Here is a 17120-nt window from a genome sequence, read left to right as displayed (position 1 = left end):
AAGGTTGTTTCACTTGCTTGTGTTCGAGTCTTTTGACATACATAAAAGCGGACGACGTCGTTATACGTTGCGCACTTCGCACGAGAACAAAGCCAGACTAGCCAGTGAGAGAAAGAGAGAGAGCAGTGCCTGGAACTCTCGCCGGCCGGAGATCTGAGAAAATCGCCAAAAAGGTCTCAGTTGAAATGGGTTTGGGCTTCGTGATAGGCGTCTTTGGAGGCCTAATTCTCGCCCATGCCGCTTATTCAACCATCCAATGTAAGCCCTTTATATGTATACATAGGCATGCCCAAAAACTTGAATCCATATGAAATTTATGAAATTTGAAGTTAGTTTACTGGGTGTTGAATTTTTTATGCTTTGGTTTTGTTCTGATGGATTTGGTTGTGGTTGCAGATAGAGGTCTGTTGAAGATTGTGGAGGAAGAGTTTTCAGGACCTCCAATGAATGTGAGTATTATTTATTGGCTTTTCTTTGATCCTTGAATTATGGGTTTGTGGTGTTTATATGAATCTGGGGGTTTATTGGGAGTGCAGGTGGTGGTTGAGTTGCTTCTGGGGTTAGTCTTCTGTATGTGGGCGGCGCTGACCGTGCCGGGGAAGTTTCTTTCCATACTTCCCCATTCCGAAGAGAATAGGTATTCCTATGCCTTTCTTTCTGTTTCTTCAATTAATTTTTTTATTTTTTTTATTTTTTTAAGTTAGAGTTGAGGTTAGAGGGATTAATAGATTTTGTTTTATTTTGATGGGAGATTTTGTTAGTAGCAGTTTGATTGAAACCTATGACAGTTGACATTAAGAGTATGTACATGATAAATTGTATGTTTAGCAATGTAAATTTCTTTTCTGTAGCATTAAGGTTTTCCTCATATAAAATATGGTCAAAAGTTGAGATGAAAAAGACCAGATTTTGATTCTGTTGAGGAATATGGGCGTCTGATGTACCCATAGGCGAAAATACTTGCATGGTTATTTATGATACTGACATATAAACTCACAACTGGATGCCTCTGAACTCAATTGCCTTCTAAGGCTAATTCTAAAGCTAATGAGTTGTACATCAAATGGGATCTTCTCCTCCTCCTGTAAGAACAGGTTGAAGGTGAAGTCTTGCATTTAAAAATCACTAGGTGCAGTGTAATTTTCAATAAAAAAAATATATATTCAATAAAAAGAATATATATATATATATATGAGTAATGCTAGATACCATCTTTTTATCCTTCTAAAGTTAATGTGGCTTTTAAAATCACCATTAAATTTTAGATGAATCATACTTGAATTTTGATCCAATGGTGATTTTGAAAGCCACATTAGCTTTAGGAGGATAAAAAAGGGATAAAAAAATGGTTCCTAACATTATATATATATATATATATATATATATATATATATAAGAACCAGACTATCAGCATCTTGCCACTTAGCCCACATTGCTTTCAACCTCCTTGTCCTTGGATTGCTCTACAGAATTTCTGTAGATGCTTTCCTTCTATATGTGTTTGAGCTTTGACCTTTAAACTATACCCGACATTACTTTGTTATTTCATATATGATCAAAAATAAGATCATTGAGTTGCTCCATAGGGGGTTGATGGGAATGATTTTTCCAATGAAATCATATTTCACATTGTCAAGAGTAACGATTTATACCCGGTGCATGCCTTTTTTCTTTACTTCGTGTTCAAACTTTTTTTGTTCTTTCAGGGAGTGAACAAGTAACAAACGGCATTCACTCCCTTATTGCCTTTTTTCTTTACTTCGTGTTCAAACTTTTTTTGTTCTTTCAGGGAGTGAACAAGTAACAAACGGCATTCACTTCCTTATTTTCATCTAATGTGGTAGAATGCATGACTTTTCTTATGATATTTAAACTTTTTACCTTTAGAAGAGATCAACTATGTCCTGTCGAGGCACGTGAAAGTACAGGCAAGGCAGCGAGTGATGCTATGTGATTAAATTTCTTTAACCCTCATAAGAGAAGTCTAAAGCTAATCCTTGCATTTATGAGTTAGTTAATCTTCTAGATCATTTATATGAATTTGTTTAGCTGTTTCTTGATAAGACTGATTGTGGAGGGTGTTTCTTGTGGGTGTTTGTTTTCAAGGGTTCTTGGGTGGTTCTTCTTGGGTCTCTTGTGGGTGCTCCGTGGGAGCTTAGGGCTTTGTTGGGTGCTTCTTGGCACTCCCTTTATATGCTTCTTGTGTATTTGGGCTGCACCCCCTTGGCGTTTTGATATATACAACAATTACTTATTAAAAAAAAAAAAATCCTCATGCCATTTCTTGCATGTTTAAAGAGAAATTTTAGAACATTGTTGATTGCTACTTGTGAAGATTGAACACCTAGATTCTTTTGGTGCCCTTAGCTACTATAGAGTTTGTTGTACAAACGTCCCTAGAAATCGAAAAAGTAATATTCATTGGTATTTTTTCTTTTCTTTTTCATTACAGTTTCGAATTTATACTATTTAAAGTTGAAAATAAATCATGAAGCTTTTTGAATTGTGACTCAGTTCATCGCCTTGTAAGTACTAAACAGACCAATTTAGAGGGGAAAAAAAAAGTACGAGACAGACCAGTTTATAATTTCCAGGCTGTTTTATATTTCTACTGATCAATTAATGTGATAAAGGTGCATCTGAGTTGCCTCTGTTAATTCTTCAACATTATATATACTTCCCATACAATAATAAGTGGTGCCTAGGATTGCTTGATTTAAGTTAGAATTGCTAATTTGGAAACAGATCATAGGGTATTCTTCTGAGACTGGATATCCTAGAAGGTTCATATCTAACTCTAGAATACCTTGGCTATTTTCTCCATCACTTCTCAAGTCAATTGTTCTGTGCATCCTTATTTGTCTTTTCATTTTCTCCAAAGTGAGATATTACTTGTTCTAGAAAATAATGAGAGCTAATCCTTGCTGCACATGCCTGAAGGGGCTAAGATGATTTCTTGACACCAAAAAATAAAAAATTCTGGTTTTCATTTAAATGGTTAGTCTGTTAACACATCGTTTGCAAAGAAAGTTATCTCAATAGAATTTCTCAGTTGCTTTCTGTTGTTGCCTTTGTATTAATTTCGGAGGCAGAACTGTTCAATGATTGTTACTGTGCTTCCCCTAGCAATATTGGCTGTAAGATTATTTAACTCTGGATTTGTGTATTTTTGGATGCAGGATGGTGTCTTTACCAGCCAATTTAGACTTCATGATTTTCAACCATCGAGGCAAAGTATTTCCTTTGGAGATGGATTTGAAGCTCAAACATTGAGTTCATTTCTATCAAGTTAAAAGGATGTCCTTTGGGCTTACTTGAAGAGGGAGTCCTTTCTTGTAGAGAGAAAAACAGTGGCTTTAGTCGTTTCAGATGATGTCCTTGTATCAACTCTTTTCTTTCGCAACTTATTACAAAAATACTTCTCTATCTGCTAATTTAAACCTCGAATACCTTCTTTTAATGGGATTTTGTTGGTCCTTGTGTAACCCATGAGGGCCTGCCTGTGAAAGTTGAATGAACAACAATGGCATATGTTCGGCAGCAGGGGAGGATGAAACATCCCCATTTCCTTTGAAAGCACCAATCTCCTGTTTTATGCACATCCAACCAAGATTTGATAAAAAAATAAAATAAAAAACAAAAATTTCTTCCAAACCAATTTGGAATAAATATCCTCCAACTCATTTAAAATAGTACCAAGTGCCTAAACATTTAAAACCATATTAAATTCTTAAGGTCATTAATAGCAGTTTACTAACTTAGACTAACGTTTTAAAAGTTTATATATCATTTTTACTATTTTAAATGAGTTTAAGGATATTTTTTCTAGATTGGTTTGGAAGAAATTTCTGTCGAAATATATATATATATATATATATATATATATATATTCTTGATAATCCCACAAAGCTACTTTTGGTTCTATTGAGAAAAGTGAATGTAATAAGGATCATCTAGTTGGTGGCGGTGTTATGAAATTCCAATGTCTTTCATTTCCTCCTTTAGATCATCTACTATCTAGTGATCTAGCAAGTATTATGTTCTCGTCTCCTCCTAGTTATTACTTAATAAAAGGTTTTCTTAAAATTGCTGCTTTGCAAAGCAAACCTGGCAGATGCTTCACGTTCTGCTAATTTTTCTTAAATTATGAATGCGTATGGATTTTAGATACAAAAAAATTATCGACTACTTGTAAATACATAAATAAATTAATAAAAGCAAAAAAGAGAAAGAAAATAAAATAAAATATAGAAGACAATTATAAAATTGCTATCGGTTAGTTATTCAAATAATCAAATCCATTTTTCTTTTTCTTTAGAGGCTTTCCAAGTAGGTTGCCTTAAAGGATATGATATGTCTTTCCACAACAAACACACACGCAACAAACACACCAGAGGAACACAATTGAGAAGTCCAAATACTTCAATCAGTGAAGAATCAAATTGAGGTAAAACAGCTCCATTCTCAGGGCTAAGAATGCTATAAGACAATTTGCAGAAGGGTTTCCTCTAGCTTCGCAGGGCGGAAACTAGAGGATGCAATGCTTCAAGTAAATGTGATGACATAAAAGTACCATGAAAGGGCAATTTCCCGTGCTTGCACTGGGCAAGGGACATACCAAAAGCTCTCAGCTGCATTAGATATCTTGCCTATCCACCATACATAAAGTTAATAGATGCCGCAGAACAAGATCTTGGATTCAGTCAAAAAGGTTTGCTGGACATAACCTGCAGTATCCTTTACCTCTTTTTTTTTTTTTTTTTTGATAGGTAGTATCCTTTACCTTTAAAATGTGATTACTGTCATTTTACCAATTAAAGTTTGAGGAGGAACCCACAAACTCCTGTTCCCATCAAGTTTTCTTTGTTTTAAGTTGCAAGAAAATTAGCTTCTCACATATATTAGTCATATGACATCATAAATTCCTATAGCAGAATACAAGCAACAAAATAAATAGACGAATAAATTGCAATGGCATACAAAGTGGAAAGAAAGCCAAAAAAAAAAATACTGTATTCTAGACATATTATCAAGCATTTTCACTTCAATTGACGATGTATGAAAATAGCAAGAAGCAGGACATACCTCGGGGAAGTGCTCCTATGCCTTAGCTGATTTCATGAGTACTACATGGCATGGAACACCATTGAACAAGTTCAAATGAAAATAATTCATCATATATAGTTTAATCATAAGGCAGAAAAGCAAAAATAAAGAAAATTTAGCTTTACTGACTAAAGACACGTTGGTTTATGCCAACTCATATGTGAGACCACAGTTATGCCCAAGATGCATTTTGGAACAATGAAAGTCCAACCTTGTTCGAAAGACCACATTTCAGCATCCCCCAATTTCTCCATTTAGAAAGACCGACCGATCTGTTCGGGAGTCCAAGGAGTGGTGTATTGAGGAACTATGCCCTGTTGATAGCAGTATTTCAATTCCATACAGTAGACACTATTACACTAGTACTGCAAGTCACTTTGGCATCTGCAAGCAGCTTGGGGAGCTTTTCCATCCCATATTTTTCTTTCCCCATGCCATTAGTTCTTTGGCCTCCTTGGCTAAATACAAACAAATGCCGCCCCCCACCCCCCCGAATTGAAGGTTACATTCCATCTCCCCAAATTCTATGCGGGCATCCCATAGCTTACAAGAGCTGTAAGCTGAATGAGGTGGAGCAACGCTATACCGTCCAAGAGAAGACCTTCAGTACTGTACCCTACCCCAAAACCAGCAGCTTTCACGCCAAGCAAGCCTGCCTTTGTCCCTTTCCTTTCTCCATTCCCCCTCCGTTTGCTTTGTTCCAATAGAGTCTAGGGCAAGGTATTCTTTGCTCGACCAGCGGGATAGGAAGGGAAGAGAATGCTTGCTTGTGACAAGTGAAAGATATTCCTGATAGCAATAGTCTCTAAGTGAATCTCTTCCCGACCAGGTCAGGCCGAATCAGGCCACCACTTGGGATGGGAATGGCTGAGCCACATGCATCATTTGATGAAAGCACTCCAGTCCAGTCGCCTCCTTAAAATGACTTGTATTGTAAGCCTTTTATCCCCAATCCACCTTCCTTCTTACGCAAGCAAGCCAGACTCCCAAATTGGTATAGGATATAGATCTCCTTTACTCAGCCCGACGAGTATACATCTCTCTGTGTTTCTTAGTGCAATCAATTAATACCCCCTCCCCCCACGTAAAATGCAACACATATACTATTGACCTTACAAGAAGTTAAAAAAAAGTTACCCCATCGTGGAGCGTCTATTTGACATTTGAGAATAACTAAAAAAAACACCTGCAGTTTTAATGATGTTAAACAAGGAGGAGCAGAATATTGCTTACCAGTATTAATTGGAGTGCACATGACAAACCATCTTAGCCAACTCCCTCTTCACAGTAATTGAACAATCTTTGTTTAGCATTGAGTTGTGTATTAATAATTCAATACCCCAACTAAAAGCATTGTTTAAGCAAAAAAAAAGAATGAGTTTGATCATAAGGCTATCTGATCAAGCTCTAACTAACCAATATGGAAGTTTAGCACTTCTTTCTACACGCTTAACAAGTAACTACACACAAAGTTCCATAAATTCAAGTTTATTTGGTCAATACCGAATTACTCCTATGTTTTAATCAACCTCATGCATTAACTCATCAGATTGCAATTTAGTGGTTGCAAAATCCATTTTTGTTCAAAGTAGTTTAGTCATGAACTGGTACTAGACCTTAAATTTTCTTTTAAATACTTTTTTTAGGGAAAAAAAAAGAACCTTAAAAATATAACTTATTAATAACAAAATAACTAATATGCTATATAACTTGCATCGGCAGTGTGAAATATTTTGTACAGTTCCATATAATTGCATGAAAAAAGAGAATGAAGTTCATGATCCCAGGACAAGAGAATTCAGCTCCATATTTCAAAATCTTATCAAAACAAGAGAAGAGAATTCAGTATATCGATCCAAACAACAGAACTCAGTGTATACAAATATCAGAGACTTCATTTTCAAAGAATCATAAGCAAATGTCGGGAGTAACAAGGAAACATACATGGACATGCCTCTAAAAAATGTTAAGTGGACCATGAGGAACTCACAACTAGATTCTGTAAATATCCATATCAGAACAGAGTATACCCTCAATTTTGAGAACCCATAGCCCACTGCTAATGCCGACTCCTAAACTAACTAGTTTACAACTGATTGAGTTCCTGTGGGAATTCCGTAGTATGTTTAAGAATAAACTCAGCTCTCCTCTTCTTGTCATCCCTCTCCTCATCCCGTGCAAGAAAAGGTGCTGATCTCCCACCACCCTTCTGAAGACTCAAATCCAATGATTCACCTAGAAACTTCTTGCCAGTTCTGAATTTTAGCTGAACAGCAGGCCTCACATCAGGAATACCCTTTTTCCCATCTTCTCCGTCATCAGAAAACCCACCTTTCACCGCTTCAATGGCAGGAGCAAATGCCTCTAGCACAGAGATATGGTTCCTCTCCACCATTTCATCCAAAGCTGAAGGCTTACTCGGTAAGACAACAGGAGAAACATCTTTCTGCCCTGGTTGCAGAGGCGTGCCAAGAAATGGGTTTTTGTCAGCCCCGTCCAATTCCTTTACATCACTACATGAGGCCAAGGCCGAAGTTCCCACCGCACCATCGGACAACAACCTTTGCTGTAAACTCAACAAAGACCTCTCTGCCTTTCTGCGTTGTCGTGCTTGCTCAATCTTATCTGCTCGAGGATCTGTCGCCCTCTCATTCCACACGGGAGTATGAATATACGTATGGGGATCGGGCAAAGCTGGCAACCAAGCCGGCATGTGCTTGCCAGGCGGCATCTCACCCATTTGAACGAAACTCGGAATCAGTTTCCGATTCTTAATCACTGGAAACTGTGTGACCGGCTGAGCAAATGGAATCTCCTCTGCTGAACCCACATACTCAATAATCCCCTTCACCATTCCTGAACGGGCAAGACAATTATTAACCCCTGAAGCACCCGGGAAGCCTTGCGAAGCTTCCAATTCCTCCAACCCTCTAACAATATCAAACACATTACTCTCTGTCCTACCAGCTAAGTTAGCATAGAATCTCGCCGTCTTTCCTAAGTCACTGAGATATCGAATCGCAATGTCAGTGAGAGCCTCCAAAGCGGAGTCTTTGAAGCTCTGAAACCCCACGCTCTCACATATCTGCGCCACCGCAACCTTCGACACTGCTCGCCCAAAGCCATCAGCTCCGAGTCTTCTCGACGCATCACGATCTTCTTGCTCATTCCCTCTCGTAACATTTACACCTCCATGGCTCATATTCAAACCCTCATATCATTTAGGGTTTTCTCGAACCCGCATTACTCAGCCCATAAATCTCCACCAGCTATAATGCTCCCCAACATTCAGTAATATACAACACTCATCCACACCCAAAGCACCTATTTCCCGTTTGGTTGCCGAGAAAATGGAGAAATCAAATAAAATAAAATAAGAACCTTGAAATTCAACTCAGCTTGGCCAAATTCTTTACCACCTTCAATTGAGTGGAAAAATTCTCTCTAGGACCCCAATTTCTACTACAAAATTTCCCAAAAACCCAACGAAAACGAGAAAATAAATAAAATGGAATCGAAACCGAGAAACCCTAACGAATTTGAAGCTGAGCTACTGAGCAAAGAAAGTTACAATTTTTTTTTTTTTTTAAATAATAGTTCTTTGGAATCTTACCAGTAATTCCAAGACTCCGAAACGAATCGTGCCGTCAATCGACCAGACTCGGATCCAAAAACAAAAAAACAAGAACCAAGAGCTGCGAATAGCATAGACTACGAGAATGGGGACGCTAGGGTTTTGAACAGTGATTGTTGAGGTTTAGAAACAGTGAAGGACGTTAGGGACATAGATGGAATTTAAGGAATTTTCAAAAATAAAAATAAATTTTTTTTGATAAACCCTGGTAAGACCCTATGGATCCAAGGAAGGTGATAAAAGAGACTGCTGCTGAGCTCGATGAACGAAAGTGGGCGCTCCTGGGCGTTTATTTATAGAGCCTAGTCAATCGGTTCAACCAATCACACGCCGAGTTTTCCATGCCCACCAGCGCGTGTCATATGAGATGCATACTCGCTAGATCTCGCTGTTGTCTGGGGCCTGGGAATTGGGTGGGTTGGGGGCCTAATAATAACGGAAAAGGGCGATCCGTTTCCAATAATAACAGGGTTTTATATGTAATTTTCAAAAATATATTTGAGAGAAATTAAATTCTTAAAATTTTTAAGGCTATATATCTTATAAATCTTTGAATCAACGCTAAAACAGAAAATTTCAAATTTTTTTTTTGTTTTTTTTTTTTTCATATTTTACTCACTGGTTAATCGAAAAGACAAATTAACCACTATTTTTACATTTTTTTTCCAAATATTTAACGTTAATCAGTCCCAACTAAACGCACCATTTTGGTATGTCAATATATTAGTTGAATTTAAAAATTAAATCTACTAAAAATTTTTTTTGAAGGGGTGGCCGCCGAGTACCCCTTCAATTTTTTTTTTAGATTTAATTTTTAAATTAAATTAATAAAAATTTAATATGCTAACATGACAAAATGGTACGTTTCGTTTGGGACTGATGTGCGTTAAACATTTGGGGAAAATGTAAGGGTAGGAGTTAATTTGTCTTTTCGATTGACCTAGTGAGTAAAAATTCGAAAGAAAAAACAAGTTCAGAGAGCTTTTGTTTTGGCGCATTGACTTGGAGATTTATAAGATATATACCCTTATTAATTATTATTTTTAAATTAAATAATTATTAGATTTTATCATTTTAATATTTACTATAGTAGTATTTATTGTATTTTATTACATTTACAAAATGATAAAAATTTATGTAATCAATTAATCTAAAAACTTATATAATCAAATATTGTAATAAAAATAAAAATAACAAATGATAATGATCCATTCAAATTAGGGGCAGGCAATTTGTGTTTCGTGTGTAGATTTGGATCGAGACATGTGTATAAAATTATATGAGCCAATTATAATTTAACCCATTTAATTAAACAAATTATATCTCTCAACCCTAACATTTTTATTTTGTATTGAATTCGTGTCGAATTTGTAAGTAATGTCAAAAATAGAGAATCTTAAATGTTATGTGTCGGGTTCAAATCGTGCCTAGAATGATTATACCACTATATAAATCAATTTTATTCCGACCCATTAATTCAAACAGATCAAACTCCTAAATAATTTATTAATTTTATATCAAATTTATATAAAATTCACGTGGCGTTAAAAATTGTTAACATTAATTTGAACGCATCAAAATTTGAAAGGAGTCATCACTCATAGATATGACGACACAATGTGCGGTGTTAGGGCGTGTAGTGAGGTGGACAAAGCAGAAGGGGGTCCACTGGCGCGGAGTAAGACGATAATATTAAGATAAACGCCAGAGAAGTTGTCTCACAGTGGACTGGAGGAGAGCTCGAGAGCGAAAATGGAGAAGTATTTCGGGAACGCGTACCGAGGTGACCCGGGCGTCCCACACGCTGACCCGGACCGATTCGTAAACATCTGGATCGGCTCCGCTGCCTTCTCCGCTCTCACCTGGATTAACCCTTACATGTGGCAACGCTCCAATCAATTCAAGTACTCTCTCTCTCTCTTGTCCGTTAAAAGATAATTTAGGGTTTATGAGATTGTTCTTTGGAGCTTTTCTTTTGGCTTTTGTTGATGCCATTGAATGGGATAAAATGTCAGCATAACAGCACTAGGGCATTCTATAAGGGAATGAAGTTAGTTCATTTAGCTGTCATAACATTTTGGAAAATGAAAATGATTCTACTTTTTTGATATCAAATTGAACGAGCCAAGTGGAGAATTTGAAACGGTGGGATGATAGTTAAGAACGCCGGCAACTTGTACCTGTATTGGAGCCATTTAATTGGATGGTTGAAAAGGAAGTAGTGGGTGATTGGTTGCTTGGGGATTGGAGTTGTCTTTTATTATGGAACATCCGTTCTACTAGCCTTTTCATACCTTGTGATATTTTGTGTATTATGTTTCTACAAGTATTGATGAAGCTAACATTCGGCTACTTAGCCCAAAATAGGGCATAATTCAGCTGAAATGTGTGTTTTACGATTCCGTAATCTGTGAACTTGTTGGGCTTAGAACCCTAAGTAACCTGATTTTATTGTGTGCACTCATATGATTGCTTATCTTGTTTGAACTGGAGAAATTCTTTCGATTTCTTTTTCCTTTCAAGAGGGCTATTGAAGTCTACAACTTCTAAACTGTGTCCCCCCAGCCCCTTGTTCTTATTTTCTGTTCTGATATTCTATCCAAAAGCTATGCAATTTGCATGTCCAATGAGCTTCTGCATGCATGTGTAGAGTATTTGTGAACTTGAAAGTTCACATATATTGTACAAGCAATTTTTTTTCCTTGAAAGATCTTTAATTTTGAGAGTGGGAACATTGTTCTGACTTGTTTGACGTTCTTGTTCCTCTTTCTGTACACTATCATTATCCAAAAGCATCTCACAAGAGGAGGAATTTCGTTGTTTCAAACAAGCCATTAGCATTCCTTCTTGAATCTACATATGTTGTAGAACACCTTTTAACTTTTAACATTTAACTCACTTATGGGCCAGCGAGCTGCAAGAAGGGGGAGAGAGAACTTTTATCTCTAAGATATTTATTCTTAATAGAGAAATTGCCCCATACCCTGTATTTTAGCCCTGTGATAAATAAGGACATGAGTTTCTAATTTTGACAATTAGAGGTATGATTTTTGGCCATGTGACAGTCAATCTTTTTTTAGAAGCTATGTCATCATGCCATGCATGCCCCTAAATAAATTAAAAAGAAGAAGAAGAGTGGCTCCAACCCTTCACCCCTGCAGTGGGTGGAGGGGGTGGCTCCATTCCCCACTGCTGGAGGTGATCGTGTGAGCCAACCCTATTATTGGGGGTGCAATGGGGATGGCCCCACAACCGCCCCCATTGCTGGGATGGAACCACATGAGTCACCTCCATTTTTTGGAGTCTTACCGCCCCCCTTGCGAGGGTGGCGGTGGGGGTGGCTATAGGGTGGAGCCACCTCTTTTGCCTTTTTTTCACCTTTTCCATTTTCTTTCTGTTTTTTATATTTTCTACTTTTTGGGCATGTGTGATATGATGACATGGCTTTGTAATACACATGGGGTAATTTCATTAGTCTTACATGGAGAAGATGTTACCTGGCACTTCTACCATTAAAAATTGGACGATAAAATTGATAGAAGAGTCTATTTGTCACATGATCAAAACTCAAATCCTTAATTGTCAATATAAATCCTTAACCAAAACTCCCGCGGGGGGGTGGGGGGTGTGTAATAATCTAAGTGTTGCTGTGTAGCAGAATAACGTATGTAGCATATAAATTGGTTGGCAATGGTTTTAGCATCAAAGAATTCGTGTTGTAACTTATTGTATGAAACAGATGGGCTTGGCTGCCCTAGCCCTTTCTCACTCCCTCCATCTGTCTCCCTGCCAAATATGGACTTCTTCTTTCATCTCATTAAAGTGAAGCTTGTAATAGAACAAGCATGTCCTAGCCAGTTGCTCTGATGGTGCACTTTGAGAGAATTATTGCTGTTGACTTTCATAAAATTATACTTGAAAACTTGAATATTCAAATAACCCATAGGAAGGAGGAAAAAAGGTTGATTGCTTCGCAGGTGATGAATATTTTCAATGGCAAAAAGTTGAAGTTTTGTTCCTTATTCTATGACTTGTTTGCGCCATTTCTGGGTCACAAGGAAGTACACAGCTTAATTTCTCTGTTTATTTGCAGTTTATCTGTTTCTTAGTTTGGGCTCTACATGTCCATCTTATGGTCTGTGTTCAGCTGCTCTGATGATGTGAACCCCATCAGTTTCTGTGTGCTTGTGTGTTTTCCTTTATTTCTCTACATTGTTCTTATTCTCAGATTTTGAGTTTCTTCAATGTGCAGTTGGCACGACAAAGCAATGTTGTTTGAGCAGTACCACTGGAAAAAGGCAATGGAGAAGAATCAGCCTTATAAATTCATGGTATATTGTTTGACTTTCTAAATCTGCGATTTCTCAAATCTGAGATTTAAGTACTGTTGATAATTTTGAATTATGCTTGTTATGATTTGACCAATTGAAAAGTGTTCTCTTGAAACTTTACATTGTTGCAGTGGAACCAGACCATGGACAAGGACCACCGTGATGCATATTATTATAATTATGCCTTTTACTTCCCTTAGGCTTTTCGTTTTCATACGCATGCTTTCTATTCTATTGTAATAAACTTGAGAATAATGAGACTTGTGTAACCTGGATTGCTCATCCTTTTCTTCCCCTGGATTGGAAGACTTGAACTAATAGCCGAATTTCTTGTTTGTAGTGATTAATTTGATCCCATTAATCTTTGCGGCCGGGTTGATTAATCTGTATTGTTTGACAGATGTTTTGGAACATGTATTTATTTACCATGCAGATGGTGGCTGAACATTTTAGGGCTTAGTAATGGGCGTGATAGCAGTACTGTGACATCACCCCCAAAATATGATGGTTGTTTTTAATGCCTGACTTGTAGGCATGCATTATTCTTTTTCTGAAAGAGTGCTAGGTCTACACCTCAAAAAAAAAAAAAAAAAAAAAAAAAAAATTCAAGTGATTTTCAATCTCAACATTTCCAATTTCACATTGCTTGATAAGTGAATGGATCAAATTTTGCAGAATCATGCCAATTTGTGAGAAACAAAAAATGTTCTTCAATTGCTTTTCCTGGAAGAATTCTGTTTTCATTGGATCATGGGCTTTTATGGTATTAGTTTTGCTGTTGATGTGTTTTCTAGCCAGTATTGCATGGCCTAACCGCCGCCATAACTTACCTTCTCAAAGTTTTGATTCAGAAGAAATTTTCGTGCATCTTCAAGGGTTACGATTTTATTGAATAAGTAAAAGCTCAACAAAGCTCGGTCCTGGAATCCATGGTCCTTAGACTTAAATTAAAAAGAAAGAAACTTGCCGCCAAGCACGTGCATCCTTGCAGAAATATCTCATCTCAAACATTATTCTACACTTTGTATGGCTATATAATCAGTTGAAGGGTGTAAGCCTCTCTAGTAAATGACCTCAAACTACACTATTTTTGCAAAGATATCACCAAACCATCCTTTATTACAGAAATGCTAGGTTTACAAAATATATATACACAAAGTGATGTGGGTTTTTGATGGTTTCGTCCGAGATACTATGAGCTTTGAGCAACTGAAGGAAAGAAATGAATAAAGATAAAAGATGAAAGTGAAATAATAAAATAATTAGACAAAGTGCCATAATGAATAACAAAATGGTGCTATTCGTTGTAGCAAAAATTGCATTCGAGCTACTTTGGAGCTAATATATTGGAGACAAAAAAGAGCTTAAAATAGCTAAATGTTGCTATTATGAGTTCTTTAGCTTGCTATTATGAGTTCTTAATAGAAGAGTCAAATGTTACTTTTATCTAAAATGACTTTTTAAGTGTTTAAAAAACTCCCTACATTGGATTAACTAAAAGAAAATATAAAATAAATATTTGATTAGAAGAGCTAGAAAAAAGCTAAATATAGCATCACTTTTCAAGGGAGCCATTTTATTTTTTATTGTTTCTCACTTGTTTTCTCTTTTCCCCAAATTTTTTCCTACTTTTTTTCTTGCATGTTCTTTTTTTTCCAAAATTTTTCCCATTTTTCCTCTCACATGTTCTTTTTTTTTTCTCACTTTTCTCACTTTTAATAATATTTAAATGATATAGATAAAAATATAGCTAATCGAATGTAGGAGACCTTTAAAAATTTATTAGCTAAACTACATAAAGTGCATTTTGAGAAGTCATTTTTCATAAAAATTTGGCTCCTCCATTAGGAATGCTCTTTGGCGTTAAATACATGACTTTTTTTTTTTGTTTGTTTTTTTCTCATATCTTATACATAAAAATTGTTAAACTACATAGGGGGTGTAAATGTGTAATGAGCGTCTAACTCTTTTTTTTTTTTTTTTTTTTTTTTTTAACATTGCACGGATAATTCTGAAGTGCTGAATTCTACCTCAACGAAAGTACTCGAAGCTCGGTTGAATTATTACAAGGCAACGCACGATTTTTACTTTTTTAATTTTTTTTCGTTGAAGTCCTATCATAATCATCCTATCCAAACTTCCAAAGAAGTAAAAAAACAGTTTGAGCAACTGTAATGGCGTATCTCCATCTTCCCACTGCCTCACGTCCTGCGTTTATGGTACCCATCACAGCAGCATCGTCTCCTCTCTCTCTGCCACCTTTCCCCACTCAAAACTCAACCAAATTCTCCAATTGGGTCCGTTCGAAGTCTTTGAATCTCGTGCTCTCAGGGGCTCTCACGCTCGGACTCTCTCTCTCAGGCAAGTTTTTATTTTTATCTTTCTTAATAATTTTTTTTTTTTCCCCTTTTGATTATGCCTATTTTTTAAAGTCTATTTAGGTGGTTCTTCTTTCAGCAAACTCTCCATGCTTTTACAGTGTATGTGATTTTTTGTAAGTCTCTTTTGGTAGGTTGAGTGAAAGAAATGCTAAACCCTGTGTACCCACTATCGATTCAAATTCTAAGAATATCCAAACAATGGTAGTGTCGATTCTCTTGGGAATTCTAATTCCTGTGAATTTAAACTCCTAAAATCAGTAATTCTTGAGATTTAAAATTCTCAGCAACTGAACGGACCCTAAATGCCATTGAAACTTATGCAAATAACTGTTGTGAGATTAATTTCAGTGGTCCATTTGATTTTCTCAGTGTATAATTTTTTTTTTAAAAATGCGGTTGTTTTTACTTTTTAGGGACTCAATTTCTGTCTATTCGTGTGCAATGTGCAATGCTAGAAACCATTTTGATTTTGGGATATCATAAAAGGGCAAACTTAAAAAATAGAAACAAACTTTGTAGGAGTCGGAGTAGCAGAGGCCAAAGTTGGGGTCAACAAGCCAGAATTGCTTCCTAAAGAGTTTAGTCCTGTCATTGATGTTGCAGGGTTCCTCTCTGACGGTCAGGTCCGGTTTCTTTCTTCTTGGTCGTTTATTCAGTCTTTACTATAGCCTTCAATTAGTTTATGTTCATTCATTCTATTACTGCCCCCTTCTTCTTTGCTGATTTGTTTACTCTTTTATTTTTTTATATAACTTTATATGCATCTTCTTAGTTCTTAGATTGATACATGAGTATTCCTATATCCATATAAGTCCTATGGATAGGCAATGGTTGAAAGATCTGGTCAAGTGAAGAAAATGTAAGTTAAATTGCTAATATTTTGTGGTGAATCTGCAGGAGAAAAGACTTGTTCAAGAGATTGGTGATATTGAAAAAGATACTGGGTTTAAGTTGAGAGTTCTGGCCCAGAATTACCCTGAAACACCAGGTATGCTTAATGTTTTTGATCTTTTGGTAGTCAGATGGTTTGCTCCATCGATATATTTGTTGATTCTTAATATTCCTTTATTTTATATATATATATATATATATATATATATATATATATATATTTCAATTTTTAGTCTGAAGACATCCTTCTAACCAAAACAAAAAAAAAGGCTAATCTTTACAAAAACCAACATTCTTGTAGGACTGGCGATCAAAGATTTTTGGCAAGTGGATGATAGAACTATTGTCTTTGTTGCTGACCCCACCTTTGGTAAAGGATTCAAACATGATGTCTTCTTTTAAAACCTCTGCCATAGATGATTTATATTTTGGTCTATTTGACCAGGTAATATATTAAACTTCAATGTGGGGGCTTCGATTGATCTAGACATTCCACGTAGTTTCTGGAGCCGATTGGCAGGGAAATATGGAAATATTTTTTATTGGAAGGAGAAGGTGAAGTGTTTTAATGCTTTGGATCACTATAATTTTTGGGGGTTGATTGCTCTTTGCTCCCTGTGGTTGAGCTAGATTTTGTACAGGTTTTGCAAGGCTGTGTTAATAAGTTGATGTATTCTTCTTGCTAATACAGGGGGAAGATGCATCAATTGAAGCAGCTGTAATGGCAATATCTGATTGCTTGAGAGAACCCGTAGGCCCAAATAATTGCTCTGAGGT

At 36.4% G+C, this 17120-nt stretch overlaps 4 protein-coding genes across 4 annotated transcripts; 3 read left to right on the top strand and 1 right to left on the bottom strand.

Annotated features, from left to right (window-relative positions):
• Positions 1-72: 72 nt before the first annotated feature.
• LOC132191777 (membrane magnesium transporter) lies at positions 73-3306 on the top strand. Its single transcript, XM_059606873.2, has 4 exons — positions 73-258; positions 397-449; positions 537-637; positions 3180-3306. Exons 1-4 carry the CDS (start codon positions 186-188, stop codon positions 3271-3273), a joined length of 321 nt encoding a protein of 106 aa, XP_059462856.1. The 5' UTR covers positions 73-185; the 3' UTR covers positions 3274-3306.
• Positions 3307-6981: 3675 nt separating this feature from the next.
• TAF8 (TBP-associated factor 8) lies at positions 6982-9007 on the bottom strand. The gene has a single exon (XM_059607051.2). It carries the CDS (start codon positions 8306-8308, stop codon positions 7193-7195), a length of 1116 nt encoding a protein of 371 aa, XP_059463034.2. The 5' UTR covers positions 8309-9007; the 3' UTR covers positions 6982-7192.
• Positions 9008-10445: 1438 nt separating this feature from the next.
• LOC132191287 (actin T1-like protein) lies at positions 10446-13454 on the top strand. Its single transcript, XM_059606234.2, has 3 exons — positions 10446-10644; positions 12993-13071; positions 13203-13454. Exons 1-3 carry the CDS (start codon positions 10493-10495, stop codon positions 13269-13271), a joined length of 300 nt encoding a protein of 99 aa, XP_059462217.1. The 5' UTR covers positions 10446-10492; the 3' UTR covers positions 13272-13454.
• Positions 13455-15119: 1665 nt separating this feature from the next.
• Positions 15120-17120, top strand: LOC132192182 (thylakoid lumen 15.0 kDa protein; the record flags this gene model as incomplete). The annotated part of the gene is given in 6 exon segments (XM_059607436.2): positions 15120-15432; positions 15972-16075; positions 16350-16440; positions 16645-16713; positions 16789-16898; positions 17035-17120. Coding segments are annotated over 6 exon segments (647 nt in total), but the record flags the coding sequence as incomplete, so codon positions are not given.

Source organism: Corylus avellana, chromosome 10 (assembly GCF_965113065.1).
Source record: "Corylus avellana chromosome 10, dhCorAvel1.hap1.2, whole genome shotgun sequence".
Taxonomy (NCBI): Eukaryota; Viridiplantae; Streptophyta; class Magnoliopsida; order Fagales; family Betulaceae; genus Corylus; species Corylus avellana.
The sequence above is the reverse complement of the archived record's forward strand: the minus strand, read 5'-3'. Positions and strand labels throughout refer to the sequence as shown.